Source organism: Anolis sagrei, chromosome 1 (genome assembly GCF_037176765.1).
Source record: "Anolis sagrei isolate rAnoSag1 chromosome 1, rAnoSag1.mat, whole genome shotgun sequence".
NCBI classification, from domain to species: Eukaryota; Metazoa; Chordata; class Lepidosauria; order Squamata; family Dactyloidae; genus Anolis; species Anolis sagrei.
The window spans coordinates 282,974,681-282,998,049 of NC_090021.1; the positions used below are offsets into that span (position 1 = coordinate 282,974,681).

The following is a 23,369-nucleotide window of genomic DNA, read 5'->3' on the forward strand; positions in this document are numbered from 1 at the left end:
TCCTTCTATTTCCCCCCACTGTACTATATCTGGCCTTTTCTTTGTAACCACATCTTTCCCCTCAATAGCAAAATAAAGTCTCCCCCTCAGGAAAGGTCACACAACTAACATATAAATAATAGCCCAGTAGCTGGTGCACAACTTCATTAACAAAGAGCAAGCATATTATCTTATTTTTCTAGACTTGGGCAAGCCATTTCAGATCAAATCAAATCAACTTATCTAAGTCAGCTTTCTTGTTCATTACCACATTAACATAGTTCAGAAATAAAAAGTTATACAGTGATCTCTCTATATGGCATGCAGTCGGCAGTTTCTGTTGTATAACATATCCAATTTGTAGCATGCCAAATAAACACGATGAAAAGTGAGCACATCCTTGTGGTTTTACTTAGCCTTGAAAGACTTAGTACATGACAAGCTATTTTAAAACAATCCTCAAGGATTCGGGACACTCTTCATCTCGACTTCTAGAGAGGGGTCCTTTTCGGGAGTAGCTCCCTCTGTTCAGCACGCCCTCCCAGAGGAGATTAGATCTGCACCCTCTCTGCTGGCTTTCAGGAAGCATCTAAAAATCTTCCTTTTTAAGGAAGCTTTCGGGGGAAACTAACGATAATTATATTCAAAGTCATTCGACTTCATTAGATATTATCAGGATGGATTTATCTATCTCTTGCTGGGGTTTTAATAAGATTTATGGTTTTAACTTGCTCTTAATCTTTACATTGTATGATTTTATTGGCTGTAAGCCGCCTTGGGCCCTTGATTGGGGAAAGGTGGGGTACAAATCTCTTAAACAAACAAACAAATAAGTGATAGCATAATTATGGGGAAACTGAACCTTAATCACCACAGTTCTGGTTACATTCCCATTTTTGGTTTGGTATAACTGCATTTCTTTCTCCTAGCACAGACCACAAAGACTACTACTACTACAGTCAAACCGGCATGCTGTGATGAGCAGACTACTGGACTTGGACTGCAGATACTAAGGCTTCCATAACCAACAAACCAAGTGGATGATCGTATGCCAGTCATTACAACAGGCTAATCCACCTCCTGGACTAGTTAGTTCTGTACCTATGTTGAGTTGTGTCTGCATGCTCACTTGTTACGCATATGAACCCTTTTTTGCTTTTAGTAATGAAAAAACCTATATACAGGTATGACAATCCTATGCTTTAATGCCTATGCTTCCACAAATAACTATCTATGAAGCCCTTGAAGTTTGATAGCTATTAATGCTGCTTACCTGATCACGGTCACCTGCAAAACAGCAGCTTTTCATGGTACAAGAATTAAAATAGCCCTGGTTGTCAAACTGGAAGACTGGCAGACGAGAATGGATATCATAAAGGACTGGTGGCAGCCGACGTCTGAGAGCAAGCAGTTGTGTTCCATTGCTGTTAAACCGCACGCTCATGGCACTCTGAAGTGATAGATTCCCACCATACCGGAGCAGGGAACTAGGAAACAGGAAATAAAAAGAAATCTGATGAATTGCTAGCAGAAACATACATCAACCACCCTCTGTTATGAAAAAATAGCAACAGGAAGTGTTAAAAAGAGACAGTATTTGCATACTGAAATGTGTACCCTAAATCATACTTATAAGCACATTATAGTCAGGCAGTGTAATGGTTTAGATGGAAATGAACTTTAGAGATCAGGGTTTGAATTCCTGCTCAGACATGGAAACCCACTGAATGACCAAGTCACACTTTCAGCCTTAGCAGAAGGCAAACACCCACAGAACAAATCTTGACAAACAAGCCCAATAATAGGTTCACTTTCAGGTCACTGTAAGTCATAAATAACTTGGAAGCATACAGTTAGAAGCACAATCCTGTGGGCAGGAGAAAGACTGTGAGGCCAAAATATATGTTCCACACATTAAAATGAATTTAACTAATAAGACTTAATCTAGTAAGACTAATTTCAAACGTGTTTATCCTTAGTGCTCATTTAATGCCAGTATGAATATCAATGACTGTGGACTACATTGCTGGTAAAGACAAAAAAAATCAAATCAAGCCACACACCCCCCACGCCCCCATTTTGTACAAGGGAGGACAACTATTCCATGTGTGTCTCCTTTAACTTTTGGTTTCTTGGCATATGATTTCTTCAACACAGGAAGTAAACTCTATGTAAGAGACATGCTAACTTCAAGTAGATTGACCTATAGTGTGCCAGCACATATACACAGAATAAGAAACACTTGTGTTATTTTGACTTGTGAAAGTTGCCATGTATAAGTTTCATTGCTTTCTGTCAAATGAGGCAACATCATCAACATCTGAACTGGGCCTTAATATGTCATTTGAGATACATACAGCACAAAAAAAGCACAAAAAAAAGCTTTTCAATGAAACATGAAACCCTTTGTTGTATAAATCACTTTCTACCGGTAATTAGTAGACACACAGAAAGAAGGGGAAAATGAAAAATAGCAGCTACAATTCTGAATCTCAATGATGTCCTTTCTGTAAAAAATAGACAGCAGGAATTGAATGCCTTTTTTTTTTAAATTGTTGCCCTTTCAGAAAACATTTTCATCTGGATGGATGGTCTCCCTAAGGCTAGTCCCACTCAAAACCCTTCACTGCCATAAAAAGCATAGTTGTAGGGAAAGAAATTACTACAATTGCTTAATTATATTATTAAATCTGCATATCTATCTTGAACACTGACAGGCCTGGGTGAGTAAATTGAGATTCTAGCCAAGGGCTCCAGGAAATTAAGGTCATTAGGAGGGAGGAAAGGAAAGCAACTGTTCTCAGTGTTAGGGAAAACTACCCTAAAATATAGCAGAGCATCCAAAAACAAACAGTAAACAAAAGTTGAGCATCAACTCATTAGCGAGCAGACCGTGAAGTGCCATTGATGTGGCTGTAAAGAATTAAGAGCTTAGGCAGGCAACGATGTAGAGTCCAATCTTACAAATCATAAAAGGTTGATTTACAACTAGCCATCCCCTGCCACGCATTGCTGTGTCCCAGTCTGTGTATATGTGTTTTGTGTGTGTGTATATATATGTGTGTGTGTGTGTATTTGTGTATATATGTGTGTTTGAATATATGTGTGGTTTTGTGCATGCATTGTAATGTGTTTTTATTTTTTTATTTTTTTGGCTTTTTAAGTCTCTTTTGCAGCAATTTTTTGTGTTTTTATGAGTGATGGTCGCTCGTTGGCCTGATAGATGTATTGTGTCCAAATTTGGTGTCAATTTGTCCAGTGGTTTTTGAGTTATGGTAATCCCACAAATGAACATTACATTTTTATTTATTTACAACTAGCCGTCCCCTGCTATGCGTTGCTGTGGCCCAGTCTGTGTATATGTGCTTTGTGTATGGATATTTGTGTATATGTGTAGATATGTGTATATATGTGCGTATATATATGTGGTTATGCGCATGCGTTGTAATGTACTTTTTAATTTTTGGTTTTTTAAGTCCCTTCCACTGTGTTTTTCAGTATTTTTATGAGTGATGGCTGCTCGTTGGCCTGATAGGTGTATTGTGTCCAAATTTGGTGTCAATTCATCCAGTGGTTTTTGAGTTATGTTAATCCCACAAACGAACATTACATGTTTACTTATATAGATAATAAGAAATAACTGCATTTCTTAATAGTTAAGAAGTGGGTCTGAGCTACTCTAACACTCATCTCTTCTAAAGTTTCAAAGAGAGGGAAAAAACACCAATCACTACATCTCTCTGACACATACGCAGAGAGAGATCTCAAAGCACACAACACATACTCAGATATAAGAAACAGAAGTCAGATTCAAAAAGGCTTGCAGTAGAAAAGTATCCATTCCACACAACCAATCAGAATGAGAGCAGAAACAGAGAAGAGAGAAGAAATTAGATATAACCCAATTGTCATACAGGAGATATGGGGGAAGGAAATCCCTTAGTCTATTCTGTAACTGAACTGTCATCAGAGTTAAATACTTACAATGGAATGGTGCTGATTTATCTGGAAATCTAGCTTGATAACAAAAATGTCCCTGAAGAGGAGTGGGGAGGCAACACATGAAATATTCAGTGGGGTAATACTTTTACCATTCAGCTAAAACATTCATTTTAACTCTTCATCACGCTGAATATTAACAATACAAAACGGACAAAAAGGAAACAAATAAAAGGCTATTGAGAGGCCTTATGTGGAATGGGGACAACATTAATGCAACATTAAGGCTTCCTGTGCAACTGTAATCACACACACATACACACAAATACATATACACAATAAACTAATTCTTATGAAGCCAGAATGGTCAACATTAATGTTGCACCAGGAGAGAAAGTAGCTTTGCCTTTATAAAGTTTACGCAGAAGTGAAAATATGTGATTTTCTATAATTTCTAAATAGTATGCATGATATATTTTAGTCAGCAACAAATATGAATAACAGCTGGTCTCCAGGGATAGTTTTGTTTGTCAGTGTTTAAATACACATCTAATCATGTGATGGCTGAAATCAATCTCAAGATATTATCAAGATAGATGAAATAGGGAGAAACATCACATGCATTTTAAAATGTAGCTTAGGGACTCCAGAACTGTAGCTCTGCTGAAATAGAGAGTTGTATGGAACCTTAAAATGTAAAGTTGAATATAGAAGAGAAACCTTTGATGACCAGTTGAAAAAGTTCCACGTCTTAAAAACATACTCAGGAATATTTTGTACTGTGGCCTAAAAGTAGATGCTTCTAATATGATATTCATTCACCAGAACATAAACGACCACAGCTCACTTCGTGTATTATCAATGCCCTCTAGTGTCAGAGAATGACATAACAGCTTTGCTTGATTCAATGTATTGTCCAAGGCTTTCATGGCCGGAATCACTGGGTTGTTGTAGGTTTTTTTGGACTATATGGCCATGTTCTAGAAGCATTCTCTCCTGATGTTTCACCTGCATCTATGGCAAGCATCCTCAGAGGTAGTGTTGCTCAAACCAGAAACACTCTGGTTTGAGCAACACCAGAAACACTCATGTCCCATATCCTTAGATCACTCTCTTCATGCATTATATTTCATGGGGTTGCTTCTGTGCAAATTATATCATTTTGAACATTGAGACTGAGACTGCAGTTTTGCAGTGTTTCTGTGTCCTGCCAAGGTTCTACTCAATTGATGACAGAGCAAGTTAAGTTTATATTTTTCATCAAGTGGACAACCTTGCTGTTGCTCTCATTTACTGAGATACTTTGTTAATTCTGTCCCAGCCTTTTAGGACAAAAGGGAAAGTTTGCTTATAACACAAATCAATAATAATCTCTACATTATATTCAGTTTTTATCCGATTCTGCCTCCTAGGACCTAACAGGGTACTTCACAGTAAAATCCCAGCACAACCTAGAATAAATTTAAATCACAAAAAGGATTCCTGTTTAACCAAGATGTGAAAACATTGTTTTAACTGGATTCAAATCCTGGTTTAATAAAAGAGCTGCATAGTACTGAACAATGCTTGCATCAGTCAAAACCAGTGATTCTCAGAATGTATGATGTGGATGGCTGGAAACTATTTTTCCTCCAGTGTGCCAAGGGCTGCCACTGCCGTTGTGTACAACTGTTCCTTTCTTTACTGAAAACATGTCAGGGACCAATAGCTCAGAGCATGGTACCAATCCAGACTCCACCATTTCAGTACCAATTTAGTAGCACTGGTCTAAAGCATTTCTTTAGTTGGCTGGAAGAAATTGACTCTTGAGAAGGAAGTCCTGTTCAACATCTTTATTAACGACTTAGATGAAGGGCTAGAAGGCATGATCATCAAGTTTGCAGACGACACCAAATTGGGAGGGATAGCCAATAGTCCAGAGGACAGGAGCAGAATTCAAAACGATCTTGACAGATTAGAGAGATGGGCCAAAACTAACAAAATGAAGTTCAAAAATGAAATGCAAAGATACAGAATGGGTGACGCCTGGCTCGAGAGCAGTACGTGTGAAAAAGATCTTGGAGTCCTCGTGGACAACAAGTTAAACATGAGCCAACAATGTGATGTGGCGGCAAAAAAAGCCAATGGGATTTTGGCCTGCATCAATAGGAGCATAGTGTCTAGATCTAAGGAAGTAATGCTACCCCTCTATTCTGCTTTGGTTAGACCACATCTGGAATATTGTGTCCAATTCTGGGCACCACAATTCAAGAGAGATATTGACAAGCTGGAATGTGTCCAGAGGAGGGCGACTAAAATGATCAAGGGTCTGGAGAACAAGCCCTATGAGGAGCGGCTTAGGGAACTGGGCATGTTTAGCCTGAAGAAGAGAAGGCTGAGAGGAGATATGATAGCCATGTCTAAATATGTGAGAGGAACCCACAGGGAGGAGGGAGCAAGCTTGTTTTCTGCTTCCTTGGAGACTAGGACGCGGAACAATGGCTTCAAACTACAAGAGAGGAGATTCCATCTGAACATTAGGAAGAACTTCCTGACTGTGAGAGCCGTTCAGCAGCGGAACTCTCTGCCCCGGAGTGTGGTGGAGGCTCCTTCTTTGCTTTTAAGCAGAGGCTGGATGGCCATTTGTCAGGGGTGATTTGAATGCAATATTCCTGCTTCTTGGCAGGGGGTTGGACTGGATGGCCCATGAGGTCTCTTCCAACTCTTTGATTCTATGATTCTATGATACATGTTGGGAAATATGCATCATTCATGAGAAGTATGCTAAGAGAGAGAATACAGGTACTTCTAAATTACAGGCTCCTTTAAGATTTTTATATATTGTGCTTTTTATATATTTTTATCTTATCTATTTATTGGGAGAACCCGGAGCTACAAACAAATTCCAAATTAAAATCAATGAATAATTTAAAGAGGACAAATATCTCAACAAGTTAGAACATCTTAGGAAAGGTAAAAGACTTTAAAAAAACCATGTACAGTATATCTTCCGTACCCGCAGGACTATTACTAATTAACCTATCCGTATTCAACAAAATGTATTTTATTTAGGAATTTTCTAAAATGTCCAGGCAATTCCAGGGAATGCTTCTTTCAGAATGTAAGATGCAGTTTGGCTGGAAGACCTAGCAAATGCCTAGAGATTACAGTAACTTCCAGTAGAAGTCATTCGTTTCAGTAGGGTTTGCTGTTAACAATGTTACGTTCAGGAACGCATCTCCTGTGGATATGGGGGTTGTACTGTCCACATAGTTAAAAGTTAAATTATGCCTCAAAGGCTTTAACAAAAAGTCATGTCTTGACCTGGCAACAAAAAGAAACTGATGTTGGTGTTAGTGAGGCTTCCAAGGGAAGGGCATTTTACAAGTAAGGTCTCTGATTCCAACATCAGCGCTCTTCACACTAGCCGACACATGCTGGTGCCTCAAATGTTTGACCTCTTGTTTTCAAAAATGGCACCAATTTCCCCTTATAAGTTCTAGTCTTGAGATATATGACATATAACATATATCAGTCTTCATCTGCTCATCCACAGAAAATCATAACAATATCTAAGAATCTAGAACTGATACAATCTGTCCAATACAATTTTATGAATCAGTGCCCTAAACAACCCCAGGAACAGGCCTAAAAACTAAAACACCAAGATATTTGGGGGGGGGGGGGGATTGGGCTGATTATAATCTGCTCAATGCAGATTCATAACTGTCGTTCCACTCTACTGCTATTTACCACCTTGGCTATCATCCCACCAATTTGTCTATGCCAGAAGTATCTGTATGTGGAAAACACAGCACTGGACTCAGATAATCCAGTTCAAAGCAGATATTGTGGATTATCTGCCTTGATATCCTGGATTATATGGCTGTGTGGAAGGGCCCTCTGTGAGCAAATTATGTCAGATATAAAGAAAATATCAGCAACAATTCTTAGCTAGTGTAATTTTGAGTTTAATTTTATCATTCTCAGTGAACAGAGGATGATGTGGGAATGATACACCTGGCTGAACATAATGGACCTTACATCTGAGCACACACATGTAGAATTGTACTGTTAGTCTAGAAGAGGGCAGGGACAAATAAAATTCAAAACAAAGGGGAGGTCCAAGATAGAATGATGGTGGTGGAAGACTGCCCTGTGGTGTGGTGTCCTCTTCATTTGCTATTCCTCAAAGTCTAGAATCAGACACACCTCAAACTTAGATAATTCAAGAAAATGATCCACAGGTCTTTCTATATTGATAGCAAGGAAATTCAAAACCCTTTTCAGCACACATTCATTGCCTCTTGCTAGTAGCAAGAGGAATAGCAGCTGGTTATGTAAGGGAACATTTATGCAAAATGTGACTTTATGGAAATTAGATGAATAGCTCATGGTAGTAGAGGCAATAAGTGTGCTGCAGTTCCATATGTGTGGATTTAAAAAACTTAAATCCTAAAATAAATTCACCAGTTTTTTTTTTGCTTCTGAAACACATTTTCTTAAAACAACAAACTCAGTATCACAGGCAAGCAGAAACAAAGTTTTATCAACAGTCCAATAGAGTACAAAATAGTTAGCAGACAATCTAAGCAAAAGCTACTGTCCTAGAAAACTTTAATTACTGGATATTCTCAAACATTAAGTTTGATTATCATTTTCAGCTTCTTCCTTTTCTTCCTAAATTCATAAACAGTGAATACGAAAGCAGACAGTGATTTTTACCTTTGAGGCTTACGGATGTCCCAGAGTCCTACACCTTCTTTTGAGTTGGCAGTGGCTAGTAATCTGGGTTCAACTGGATTGAACATCACACTATGAAATGCTGATGGATAATTTGCCAAGCAAAAGGGTTCTGTTGACAGAAATAAAAGTATTAATTATTCATTTTAAGGGAGATCACTTCTCGTGCAAAATATTGATTTCTGGATAAATATTTCTATGTATGACTTCTGAAAACATTTCTTGACTGAAGTCAGCATAGTACAGGTTCAGTATCCATCAGACTAACTATGGATACAGTAAAGGCTAATACTGCTTATCTGAACTACAATAGCACAAAACAAATCAATTTTATTAAATATGAGGTCTTGAAACTGACTTCATGGTGGAAAATAATTTAATTTAGCCTTGTCTCTTATATAAAGAGTTTTAATCAAATTAATTTTTATACAAAATCCATGCAAACTATGTTCACTTGCAGTCACAAGACATTACTATTGCTTGCAAAGTACTTTCTGAAAATGTTAAAACTGCTTGACATCCCATCTAATTAAAAATGGATTATGGCATCAAGATTAATGTGGCAATAAAACCACTTATAATGCATTTTAATCAAATACTTTCTTTTATAACATTATTTCACTTTTTAACTGCTACAAGCACAAATAAGGTGCTCCACCAACATCCCTGTTAAAGGTGTTTAGAGACTTTAGAAGGCAAACAGAATTGTAAAGACCCATATACTCTCCTCTCATTACTCCATTTCCCAACACTTCTGCCTTTTTTCTGGTAGGATTGCTCTTCACATAAAATGAGATCAAAGTGAAGGCCTCAGTGAGTTATATTCTCCCTACTTGCCCTGTTAACTCTTCCATTGTTTTTATTTATTATTTACATTCTGCCTTTCTCCCAATAGGGCAGCTAACAATTAATAGAAAAATACTAATTAAAAGCAATGCAAAGACATTAAAGTATAAAAATAAAAAATAGGAAACAATTAAACAATTTATACTGCAAAAACTATTAAATATATGAAAACATGTTGTAAACTTTATACTCCCTACATAAACTAGAACCCTGAACAACATCACGTGGACACCTATTCTGATTATAAATAACAGGTGCCTGCAGACAAATATCCCCACTTAAGGAACCTAATTTTTGAAAATACCCTGAGGTTGCAGTCCTAGTTAACTCAAGAGTAAACTCTACTGAAAACAATAGGACTTGCTCGAAAGTACATTGCTTAGAACTGTTTTGAGAGTCATACAATTCCAGCCCTTTCAGGCTGTAAATCCTGTTTCCTTTATAGAGCCATTCTGACAGAGAACAGTCCTGAGCTCCCAAAACAGAGATGGAAAAAGTCATACACATCTTCCAACTTTAAAGCTCCCTAGATACACCCATATATTTTATACAGTAAGCCAAGTCAGCTGGGTAGAATATTCAAATGCCTACAAATGTACCTCTCCAATTCCTAAATCATCCTGTTCATATCATATAAGTAATACCATATTTACTTGAGTCTAACACTCAGCATTTTTGCTAAATTACATTGCTAAAATTGAAGTGTGCATTAGATTTGATGGTGCATCAGAATCATGCACCTAAACCTCTCTGCACACTTGGGAAGAGATTCCAGCTGGGACAGAGGGCGTAGATGCAGCGGTGACTGTGAAAAGGCTGTTGGGAAACTGATGGTGGCCACAAAAAGGCTGGTGAGGAGGCAAGATGGAGGGGTGCAGCTTTCCACCAGCCTTTTCATGGCCACCACTGCCTCACAATACATTTGACAGCAAATCTTATTTTTGTAATGTGTATTTTCAACACTAAAGTGCACATTACATTCAATGCAGTATTATACCTGAGTAAATATGGTAAATCACATCTTTTTGGGTAACATCAACATTTCTAAATAGATTTTTATTTTGGAGGGCTGTTAATTCTAGAACTCTCAAATTTCTGTGATCACAAATTCTCAAAAGGCTTCACATACAGCATCTCCACATTTCTCCTTTCTGTATATCCAAACCCTAGATCAATGGGTTAAATCTGGCCTAGTCATCCACAGACTGATAAGCAAATCTTCAAGAGTTTGCAAGATGGAATGATTGTAAACACTTCACAAGACTTTAGACTTTACCAGAATAACCCACCAATGACACTACTTTTCCTAGTAATGGGACTGTATGGTCCTTGGAGGTATGTGCAGCTGGAATGGTCCGTGTCAGATTGGCTTTTGCTGTAGAGCCAGCTACAATATTCCAAACACGTACTGGGTAGTAGCAATAGTGGGGAGTGACAATCAGTATGGTCCCTGAGAAGATATTCTAAACACTACAGGACTTTCCTGACCACAAAGTGGAGAATGACAGTCACAAGTGAAGGCCTAGTCACTGTGTAGCTGAAATTTCCACTGCTCCATCAGTCCTTAAATGGCAAGGAGAAAAGTAAATGACATGGGCAGGTCACTTGATTCACACATCTCAGATAAAGCAGTCCTGCAGCTGGAATGCCTATATTTTCTTCATTCAACTGAGCCAAACCCTTTGCTCTTATATATGCATGGCAAGGGTTTGACAGTAGTGGTGGTTTTGGTGCAAATTATCTTCCCCCCACACCGCAAGTTCACTCTGCTCTATTTGCAAAATGATAAAAAGAAAAGCAGGACCCAGTGAAGGCAAGCAGCAATAGAATGCGCTCCTCTTGAAACCAAATTTAGGATCAAAATGCTGTACACACAGAGGATTTCTCATTCTCTAACAATGTGGTGTAATCATCTTGCATAAACGCAATGTATTACACCTTTTGCGTGGTAAGTAAAACCATGTATAAAGTAATTCCAGTTATTCTTTTGAAAGACTGAGGAACTGTTGGACATAGCAACCGCTGGTCACAGACATCAAATGTTTAAATAAAGTATGGTGGTCTGAAATCCACACTATATAAACAGAACACTATAGACTACTGCTTGCCTGTCTGTAAAGTTGAGATACAGGCCTCTCATTAAATGTAAAATCCTTGTTTCTCTTAATGTAGATACCCATTCTTTTTGAAGCTCTCCATTCTCTCTACTCTCAAATATAGCTATTTAAAATTCTGCTGTCATTTAGTATAAGTTAACAAAGTAGGTTAATATATATCCACTATCATTGTTGTATAGCACACAAGATATTGCTCTCTTAGGGCCCCTCCACACGGCCATATAACCCAGAATATTAATTTCTGCTTTGAACTTGGTTATCTGAGTCCAAACTGCCATATATTCCAGTTCAAAGCAGAAAATGAGGGATTATATTCAGTGGTGAGGAAGGGCCTTAGGTTTCTTTTCCCTTTCTTCCCCCTATTCTTCTCTACTCACTTTGCATTTGGATTTTTGGATCCCCTCTGCTTCATTTCTCTTCTGTCCCTTTGCTCTTCCCTTTTTGACTATTTAAATATTGCCTAAAGTTATTGAAGAATAAAACACCTAGTGTGATACAAAAATATAGATTCTTCTCATAGTATATTTTCCCCTGCACCTTCCTTCCTTCCTGTCTTTTCTTCTCTTTTCAGCATCCTCGGCAACCCCTATTAGTATTTTGAATTATTTTTTGATATTTTTGGATTTAATTAATTTTGGGGATCTTCTGCTACTAACTTTATTAATATTATTGAATTGTTTTTACTTTTTGGGATTTAATTAATTTTTTTGGAGTTAAAAGGGAGTTTTTTATATCTCATTAACACTTATTAAGACTACTGTATTTTTTTGGATTCTACCTTTTTATTTTATTTTTTGCTTCTTCTGCTGCTAGCTTTATTAATATTTTTGAACAGTTTTTATTGTTTTGGATTTAATACTTCCTTAATATTTTATATAACTTTCCTTAATTTTTATCCATTTGACTTTTATTTTTATATATTATATATATATATTTTCACAGGGGGGACTGAGTTTCGGGGGGGGGGGGGCTGAGTCTGAGTGAAAGAGGGTCTACCCTAGCAAACCTTTTGTATCATTACTCCAATACCCCCATGCATATGGGATATATTGAGTATGGTGATCAGATCATGATATGAATAAACATAACAGTTTAACAGTTTAAATAATGCACCAGTAAGGCCTTTTCGCAAACCACCATGAGAATTTGGGGGGGGGGGGGTTAAGCCCCTCAACCCCCCCCCCCAGCTACATGCCTGGAAGGCGGAGCTGAAAGAAGTAAAACAATCCCTTAACCAGACGAGTACAGATATGAAAAAGATCAAGTACAAGAATTTGAAGAAAGAACAACAAAGTTGGAAGGACATTTTGATGAACTTGACAAAAAACAAGAATTCTTAAGGGATTCACTGTTATACAAGCTTACCTCCTTGGGAAGATTCTCTGATATCCCAGATAAGAACTCGGCCATCATCGGATGAACTTGCAAAAACATTATCATTCACTGGACTCACTGACAGCCCATATACTGCATCTTCATGGGCAAACACATCCAAAGTTTCACCACTGAAAGAGACAAAGCAATGAGTGCCCCTTCTTTTACGTTTAGCTTGGTTTTATTATTCTCTTAGCAGCCGCCTATCAAGTCAACTTTAGAAATTAAAAAAAATCCCAATTTAAATATACTAAACAAGCATTAAACAATTAAATAATTTAAAAGTTGAATACTTTAGGAAGTGAACACAACCTCAAACTTTATATATATAGATTGGGATAAAATCATGAGTCCATGAAGGTTTTAATAAAATTCTAATTTTAACTTGATGCTAGAAAGAAATCAACATTGGCATGAATTGGGCCTCCAAAATGAGAGCATTCAAAAACTGAGGAGCCACAGCGATGAAAGTCCTCTCACACATCCTCACACAATATATTCATCCCACAAGTGAAGCCCAGAGGAGGGCTCTAGCAGACATCAGACAATTGTATATATGGAGAAACGTTCCTTCAAATATTGAGGTCTTAAGCTGCTTAGGGTTTAAATGTCACCACCAGCACTTTGAATTTGGACCAGACCCATACTGACAGCCAGAACAATTTCTTCAAAAACCAATGTTTATGGCTTCTATCAGCAATTCTAATCAGCAGTAGAGACTTGTACACAAACTAGGAATATCTACTCCCCAACTTCAAAGCCATATTTTGTTTCTTGTGAGATTTTTTAAAACCAGGAAACAGAAAAGGAGAGATGTGCACGGGATGAAGTGTTTGGGCTCTGGTACATTTATCCACTAACTAGACCGGTGGTGCCTTCTGTGTCAGCAGGATGTTGAATCACATGAGTCTTTAGTCTAAGTCAGACCTGCACAACCTGTGGCTTTCTAGGAGTTTTGGACTTCAGCTCCCAAAATTCCTGACTACTGGACAAGCTGGCAAGGGATTCTGGGAATTGGGGTCCCAAACACCTTGAGGGCTACAGGTTGTGCGGGGATGGTCTAAATGAAAAAATAACTATATAGGAACCTGAACTTATTTGGAAAGTTGACTTCAACATCTTGGATAGTTCTGTTAAAATCTAGATCAAAACCTGTAATGGATTCACCAATATAAGTATAAGTATATTTGGAATAAAGCTGGATGTAGTTTAGTCCCACATAATTGGGTAGATAATTTGGTATAGAAATCGGCTTCAAATATACTTTACAGCAGTTTCTCAAATTGTACTTCTCCAGATGTTTTGGACTTCAGCTCCCACAATTCCTAACAGCTAGTTAAACAAAAGACCTATCCTCTTTTGAATCTGGCTACCCTCCAAACAAATCTGATGCATATTTTCTATGTTATATAATCTAGAAATTTACATGCAATCAAGTGGGTATAGAGAATTTTTTAAAACAACTGGGAGATTTCAATAAATCTCCCAGTTGTTTACCTGGGAGATATATGACAATAAATCTCCCACGTAAACTTTGGGCAATAAGAGTGAAATGATCAAAGGAAATCAATCCCAAATTCAAATCAAATCACATAGATATTTCAGATCATGCCTATGTTTGCCAATGTGTCTTGCATCTTAAGACTTTGATGGCCTGAGCAGATTTCTGTGTTGCCTCCTTCCTCACTCCACTAAAGATTGCTCAGGCAATGGAAAAAGTCAATTTACCTCTCAACATCATGCAGCAAAACTTGTTCATCATTGCCTATAAAGAGAAACAGAATTCTATGTTACAATGGAGATGATAATGGAAGAAGGGATATGCTTGTGTAATTTTAAATTGGAAGGAAAAAATTAAAGACATAAAAGAATATATTTTTGTTATTACAGAAGAAAACATTAACAGAAAACACTTGACTCCCAACGATGTGATTCTGTTTGACATAGAAAGTGGTAGCAAGAGGACAATAACGGCTAGAAATAAGCAACAGATGGAGGTACTTACTTGCTCTTCTGGTGCTAACTTAGTCAAGTGGGTTAAGTGACTCAGACAGAAGAATGTTTAGTACCTTCCAGTGTCCCTGGTTTCTGCCCTACAGATGCTTTTCCACTCCATGTCAGAGGCCAACACAGAATAGAATGAAATCATGTGGATTTTCTCCACCTGATGTCAAAGACCTTTTGTTCCTCCAAGCTCCTTTTGTTTTTTAATAGAGTAGTATCCCTTCCATATGCAACGGGCCTGCCATATTCATAGAGGTTCAGTTCCAGGACCCTGAAAGGATATGATAAAAAGTGGGTGATCATCGCCCACTATGGTTAAATGGTGGTGATGTCAATGTGTTTGTGCTCATGTCACCACCATTTAATAATAAAGAGCATGACAATCCATAGTTGGTTGAATTTGTTGAACCTGTGGATATAGAGGGCCTGCTGTAATATTTATACTCGAAGATAAGCCAAGTTTTTCAGCCCTTTTATTGGGTGGAGAAAGCCTCCCTTGGCTTATAATAGGGTCAAGCTGGGCAACAGAGCCTGGAGGCCATTGCTTGAAATTTAGGATTTATTTCTCTCTCCTCTTCCCCTCCCTCATCAGTGTGTTTTCTTTTCCAAATTCTCCCTCGCTGGAGAGGGAAAGAAGCCCTTGCAAGTCAGGAATATCCATTAATCTTATAAAAGCATTTCCCCTAAAATATTTATTAATCTCTCCTAGCTCTATCTGTCTGTCTGTCTGTCTGTCTATATACATTAATTTTATATAGGAATTTTCCCCTCATATGTTTTCAGGTCTTTGTAAATCCTATATACATATAGATATCTAGAGATTTCCACGTACATGTATATCTGTATCTATATATATACACATTATTTTTATATATGAAGTTTCCTCCCACATGGTCACTCCACATGTGTGCATTCACAGAGACCACGAAGAAAAATGATAAATACATAGAGGTACCAATATATCTGTATATCTCTGTGTATGTATATGTGTCTGTGTCTAAACACACACACACAATTTTATATATGATTTTTTCTCTCACATGTTTGCAATTTTTTCCAAATTCTAAATATATATAATTATCTATTACTTTTAATATATGTGTGTTATGGCAACAATTTTTATGTTTATATTTTGTTTGTTAGTCTTATGGTTATGTTGTTTTACTCTGTATGTTTTGTGACGTTACTTGGAAACCTCTCTGAGCCCCCTCGGGGAGATGGAGCAGTATATAAATAAAGTTATTATTATTATTATTATTATTATTATTATTATCTATAAATAGAGAGATGTCTAGATATATATATATAAATATAGATATATAGGGCTTGCAATACTACAGGGGGGAAAGACACACACACACATATCACACACACACACACACACACATATATATATAGACATGTCTAGATAGATATAGACATATAGGGCTTGCAAACATACACACACACATAGAGAGAGAGATGTCTTGCAAATATTGCAGGAGCTTGCAAATATTGCAGGAGGGAAATGAACATATAGAGAGAGATGATTTGCAAATTTTTCAGGGGGAAATGCATATGTGAAATTAGTATATAAAATTATACATCTATATCTAGCTTTGCATTGTTTATATAGGCTTTGAATGTAGCCTGTTACTATGTTGGAAGCTGGCCTCATGGGGAGTCCCCATGGGGAGATAGGGTAGGATACACATGAAGTTTTATTATTATTATTATTATTATTATTATTATTATTCTATTGTTGACACCTTATTATTTTTGTTGACCCTACTTTTCAACCTACAGGGCTAGTTTACTGTTTATCTTTGAAATATGGTAAATATTTAAAAACATTTAATCTATGAATGCCTCAAATAATGTAATTTTATTGGGATCTATTTTTATTTTGAAATTTACCAGTGGCTGCTGCATTTCCCACCTTGAGCTTAAACTCGAGTCAATACATTTTTCCAGTTTTCTGTGGTAAAATTAGGTGCCTCAGCTTATATTCGGGTCGGCTTATACTCAAGTATATATGGTATTTAGCAGATAATTTTGCTGTTGTCCACCCTCTTTCTAGGTAAAAGAACTCTCCACTCTTCAGACTGTACAAAGGATGGGGAAGAAAGAAAGAAATCACATATGAGGCATGCTTTGATGTCACAAGCAGTCTCCAGCAGATTCTCCAAGATTTCAAGTTCAACACAACGGTAAGTGCAGTAAATGGGCTACCTCCAGGAAGAAGCCATTATTTCCCCTTACTATTTTTCTGCTAATGTTTGAAGCTTTTTTCTCCTTACCTCCAGAAAAGACTTTGGTGTTGCCACTATTAAAAGCTAGACAAAATATATTAGAATGATGCTCTCCTTTCAGCTGAATGGGCTTGACTCTGGAGTGAATTGCTTCCTCCATATGCCACAGCAGGACTCGGCGGTCATCTCCACCTATGTGATATAGGACACAAGATTCAGGAAATGCACCTATATAATTTCCATTGAGAACACAATTGATAACAATAAATGTAAATGCTTTTGAGACTCCGCTTTAGCTGTGCGAGTAAGTAAGATTGCATAACTCTTCTCATTCTTTTTCCAGAAGGAGACTGAGCTATGTTTGTATCACAGACACTACAAAGTAGGTTAGACTGAAAGAGTGACTAGCACAAGGTCAGCCAAGGAGAACTTAATAATAATAATAATAATAATAATAATAATAATAATAATTTTACTTCTTACCTGCCTCTCCTCATGACTCGAGGCAGGTTAAAGGCTGAATGGGTAACCCTCTCGAGTCTAGTCTAAAACTCATATCTCAATATTACAAAATTCTGGCTTACATATATAATAAAACTTAATAATAATAATAATAATAATAATAATAATTTGATCTGGCCCTATCTCCCTATGGGGACTCAGGGCAGTTCACAACAAACAGTGGCAAACATTAAATGCTGTACATGATCTCTATTATCCAGGCTACAATGACACGAAACACTTGAAATAGAAAACTTGCTTCCACACAGATTGATTCTATGATGACTCAAGTATATCTGCCTTATTTTCTATGGAAAAGACAACAGCCTTAACAATCCACTCAAAACATTGTGGAAGTGTACTCAGTTTTTCTTTCTGGGCTTCAGCTAATTGGATATTATGAACCAAACAAAGTTGGCTATTTAGAGCGAGCTTCCTCATGATAACTTAGAAAGAGCTTCCTCAGTATTATAAATTTGAGTACTAGTGCATATTTATGTGCAAAGCTGCAACTCATGAGCATACTTTAACATCTTTATACCTATCCAAGAAAGCAAGGAACTCAGAAGAAAGCTAATTTAGTTCCTATGCATAGTAATTGTCCTTTTCACGCATCCGTTCATTAAAGCTGCCAGCAACTTGAGCAACTTACCTCACAAAAACAATAAAAATACCAAAATGTTTAGTTTGGTAATTTGGTTGCAAAAGAAATTCAGGTATGAGAAATTCAGGTTTTCAATCCAATTCAACCGTCAAGCTGATGAAAAAGGATGCATGACACATTGGAGTAAAATTTATATCTGAAGCCAATATTTTTATAGAACTTTTGGAGACTTGCCTTACAAAGACTTAATCATATCTGCTGATACTGGCACTGTACTCAGAAATTGCTCATAAATTGAAAAGTGATAATCCATTTATAGTTGTGAATGGAATTTAGCTATGATGGAGAAATTGACAAAATATATGCATCTGATGGGCAATCTGATTCATTTATTGGCATTTTATTACCAAGATGAGGAATTGTGTTTACTGTTAACGGTAGAATTTTTCAAATCAACCCAGAAGCTTAGATAATAGGTTTTGATATTAAGCTTTTTGTCTTCTTTGGATTTATATTTTCATTTTTGTTTGACTTCCTTGTATTTATTTTTTAATTGTTTTTTCAATTACCTCAGAAAACCTGAATAATCCTGTTCTATGACCAAAATTAGCAAGTTAGGGTTAATGTAAGTGCAAAGTGACATGCTTGGATAAATTTAAGAGTGGTCCTCGGTATTTGCTGACCTCTGGTTCCAGGACCTCCCTCCCCATCGATACCAAAATCCATGGATGTTCAAATCCCATTCTATACAATGTTGTAGTAAAAAAGGAGTCCTTTATATAAAATGGCAAAATCAAGCTTTGCTGTTTTGATTTTTCATATTTATACCAAGAATGTACAAATTTGAATTCAATATGCAAGGAAAGTATACTAGAGCACTTTAGATTTTTTTTAACGTTTTGTATATAATTTTGAAATACTAATATTTTAAATTCAAACACTAATGCAAGTCCTTAAGTTGTTTTGTTCTTTCACAGAGTTGTAATAAGTCAACTTGAAGCACGCAACAACAACAAAACATGCTGTTTTAGGTTTAGGGACATGCTGAAAATACACATTATCCATGGAACAGAAGCATTTCAAAGTTATAGAATTGCCTTAATAGCATGTGATAGAGATATTTTATATATATCATAATGCTGCCCAGCACAATTACAAAGCCATACAACACAATAAAATATACGTAACAATCAAATTTCAGAATCAACCACAAAGAACAGATGATATAAGTGGAGAATTTCTTTTACATAAATCTGAAATCCAAAATATTCCGAAACCATTAACACAGGCGGCTGCGTAGTGACACCTTTACTTTCTGATGGTTCAATACACACAAACTTTGTTGATACACAAAATTATTAAAAATATTGTATAAAAGTACTGTTAGGCCATGTGTAAAGGGCACATCTGAAATATAAATTAATCTTATGTTTGCACTTGGCCTGAGATATCTCATTATGTATGTATATGGAAATACACAATTAGAAGAAATCAGAAGTCCAAAACATTACTGGTCCCAAGCATTTCATATAAGGGATGCTCAGCTTTAGAACCAAATTAACAGCAGCAATTGCAGATATTATTACACAGCAAAACTGTCAGCAGTAAAACTATGTAATACACATTTGCTGTATTTGGACATCATGCTAAATTAAGAGTAGTGGTATGGGAATGAGCCTGACTGCGTCTTGGATGGGCTTGTACAGTGCCTTTCCCCTTTTCCTCTTTTAAAGCTGATGTAAAGAGGAAACTGAGTGGAATATATTGCTTTTGCTTTCAAAAGTTGAATCCAAAAAAAAAAACAACAACAAAAAAACAAAACAAAACCCCAAAACATATAGCATGAAAGATGGAAGCAAGCCAGGATTATAAAACCTTCCTTATTCCCATAAAACAGAGTTAATATAATCCACAGTGTATCTGGCTTCAGACGTCAACAACTAACCAGCTAGCTGAAAATGAGATCAATGGCTTCCAACAGCCTTCTGGTTGCTCTGAGGAGAGGGAACATGTCTGTTCCATGGTTCATGTATATGCCTATTATGTGCTAACCAGGCCACCAAAAAACATTTTGAATTACAATACTGGCAAAAGCATTCAAAGAGGGAGTCTGGCTGATTTCTATTAGAAGGGCATTCCAGAATAATGACACTTGTCTCTATTGCTTTCTTGTTGATTATTTTGAGCTGGCACTGAGCAAATTTTGGAACATTGTGGCTAGGTCCTGGACTGACTTGTATAGAAGCATTTGGTCCTTCAAGGAAAAATAACCTCAGCTGTTTATGGCCTTGGAGACTGTGCTTGGAAGCAGACATAAAGGCTGGAGTTACAGAAGCACAACAAACACTAATATGCTGCCTTATGACGTAACATTTTCTGGCTAATATACAACAGATGAAGAGCCAAAAATAAAAAATAAAAACCAAACTAAAATATAATAATAAAATCATAGCAACTTCATTTATTTATTTATTTTTTAAAAAGAGATTTTAAAACTTAAAGGTTTTGTTAAAAGAGTTATTAAAAAGGACTGGGTAAACAAAAATGTTGCCACTAGGTTCCAAGAAGACCACTGCAATGGCACCAGGCAGTCTTCTCCACAGTGAGAATCCCACTAGCAAAAAAGTCCTGCTTCCACATGGCCATTTAATGTGGTAGAAAATTTTTAAATTACTCAAAAATATATCATTTTTGAAACATTTCAAAGCTTTTCAGAATTGTGTTAGGGATATGTCCCCATGAAAATAGTCAAGAATCATGCTAAAGAAAGCAGTGTAACCAGGGAGGATTTTGAGGTACTGTCCAATTTGGAAATTAAAAACTCTGCAACCCTCTTGGTATCTCAGTTAAGAGGCCAATGTTGACTTTTCCAGGGCCAGAGTGATAGATTGGCTTTCTCAGAATCTCAGGTGTATTTTTTAAAAAGTAACCCGATAAGATAGATAGATGCTTCTTTTGACAGCTCAGAAAGCAGAATATGTGACAAGAAGGCTTGTGTGTCTAACACATTTTCTCTTTTCTTCCAAACAGTTCTCAGTCCTTGCTTCCTTTTTGCTAAAATCTTGGATCATGTCATTTTTCTCTAAATCATTCTGCAAATAAAAATATGAGTACTGCTAATATGCTGCATAAAGTGTTACCCATATGCAAAGTATTCAGTCAAAACAATTCTTTTCTCAGAAGGGCTGTATATACAGAAAGTGACTATAGCTTGATATTGTTTCTTAAGAACTAGGTACCACTGAGTTAGAGTAAAGATGGCATAATGGTTTGAATGTTGGACTATGACTGGAGACCAGGGTGTGAATCCCCTCTCAGCTATGAAAACCCTCAGAGTGATCCTGGGTAAATCGCACACTAAAAGCACCAGAAAATCTTGTGATAAGTTCAACTTCAGGTTGCTATAATTCAGAAAGGACTTGAAAGCACACAGCAACAAACCACCGAGTTCATTAGTATTTGTCCCCTACTAGGTGTTAGGACTGTGATCTTACAATTAATTACATAATCTGACTCAAGTTTAATTCTTTTTAAAGGGAATCCACATCAATTTCCTGGAGAAGCAAATCCAATATTACACATGCTTTTCTTCCAAGGGCAGCTTTGTTCAGATCTGAATTCTTGTTTAGTGAAAGAACGACAGTGGAGCAAACAGTTATATTGCAGTATAAGATTTAATTTACAGATACACACATTATTACCTGGCAGCTGATGCACAATTTCGCATCAGATCTCCAGAGGGAAGGATACTGCAGCTTATGGTTCCAAACTTTAGCTCGCAGAGGTTTGCTATTCTCACTGCTTTGCTTTTGCATGCACAACCCCACTATCCTCTTCACACACACACACACACACACACACACACGAGTGGATATGATGGCTGAGAAAAATGTGTCACAGTCAGAGCTCCAGTAGGTGTCCCATGCCAAACAAGACTTTGTCAGGAAATCATCTTCTAACAATTAGCTTCTGTACAATGATATCCACAGGTCATCTTAGACCATTAAGAAATAATTACATTCTATTTCAAGTCCATAATGTGATCAGGTGTTGCTTGACGACAAGCCAAAGTGACTGCCTCACCTGTAGCTAACACACAACATTATTAACATAGAGAAGAAACTGAAGTAGTAAAGTCTGGGCTAAAGAAATGGGATTTGAGAGGAGAAGGAAAATAGTATCACTGCATTTCTATTCATCACGCTGTAAAACAAGATCTAAACATAACTGAGTTTACAACAATGAGAGCTGAAGTATACTGGGCATGGTTGGGGTTTTTTCTTTCTTTCTAGAAAGCAGTGGTGGTGAGAAGACAAGTTATTCTTTTCCATGGAAGATGAGTGCATATCTTTATTTCAGAAATGTTTCTGCTTGTGACACATTGCCCATTTTGCCCAGAGTTCCTTGTCATGAGAGGAATCCCTGCCTACCAAGAAAATGTTCACTGTATAAAACTGCTCCTATGCAAAAACATTAAAATGGTTACCTAGAGTCAGGCCCGTAGCCAGGATTTCGTTTCGGGGGGGAGGGGGGGCTGAATTTTTTCGGCGGGGGTCGGGGGGGCAAGTTTCCGGGGGGGGGGGCTGAGTCTGAGTGAAAGAGGGTCTAGCCTAGCAAACCTTTTGTATCATTACCCCAATACCCCCATGCATATGGGATATATTGAGTATGGTGATCAGATCATGATATGAATAAACATAACAGTTTAAATAATGCACCAGTAAGGCCTTTTCGCGAACCATCATGAGAATTTCGGGGGGGGGGGGGAGAGCTGAAGCCCCCCGAGGGCCCCCCCCCCCGCTACATGCCTGCCTACAGTTCTCTGTTGCGAAAGGAATGCTCTTTAGGTTTCCTTTTATGGAATTTTAATTCCTCCTGTTCCATCATTCTTACTCATTTTCCTATTTTGCTTTCTTAGGCTATTTAAGAACCATTTGACAGGGAACAATGTTTTAACTCATAGTATTTTTGAAAGAAGAAGGAAAATAATATTGATCTTCTAATACAGACAAATATCTTTACTGCTTAATTGTTAGCATTTTTTCTAGTTAA

The 23,369-nt window shown here is 37.1% G+C and overlaps 1 protein-coding gene across 1 annotated transcript in view; it reads right to left on the reverse strand.

Annotated features, from left to right (window-relative positions):
* DCAF5 (DDB1 and CUL4 associated factor 5) overlaps positions 1-23,369 on the reverse strand; it is a 52,786-nt gene that overhangs the window by 19,779 nt on the left and 9,638 nt on the right. Inside the window, exons 2-6 of the mRNA XM_060762072.2 lie at positions 17,261-17,404; positions 14,706-14,742; positions 12,969-13,108; positions 8,623-8,752; positions 1,253-1,466 (exon numbers count right to left, since the gene is read on the reverse strand). Coding sequence (XP_060618055.2) covers positions 1,253-1,466; positions 8,623-8,752; positions 12,969-13,108; positions 14,706-14,742; positions 17,261-17,404 — 665 coding nt within the window. The remainder of the gene's footprint in view (positions 1-1,252; positions 1,467-8,622; positions 8,753-12,968; positions 13,109-14,705; positions 14,743-17,260; positions 17,405-23,369) is intronic.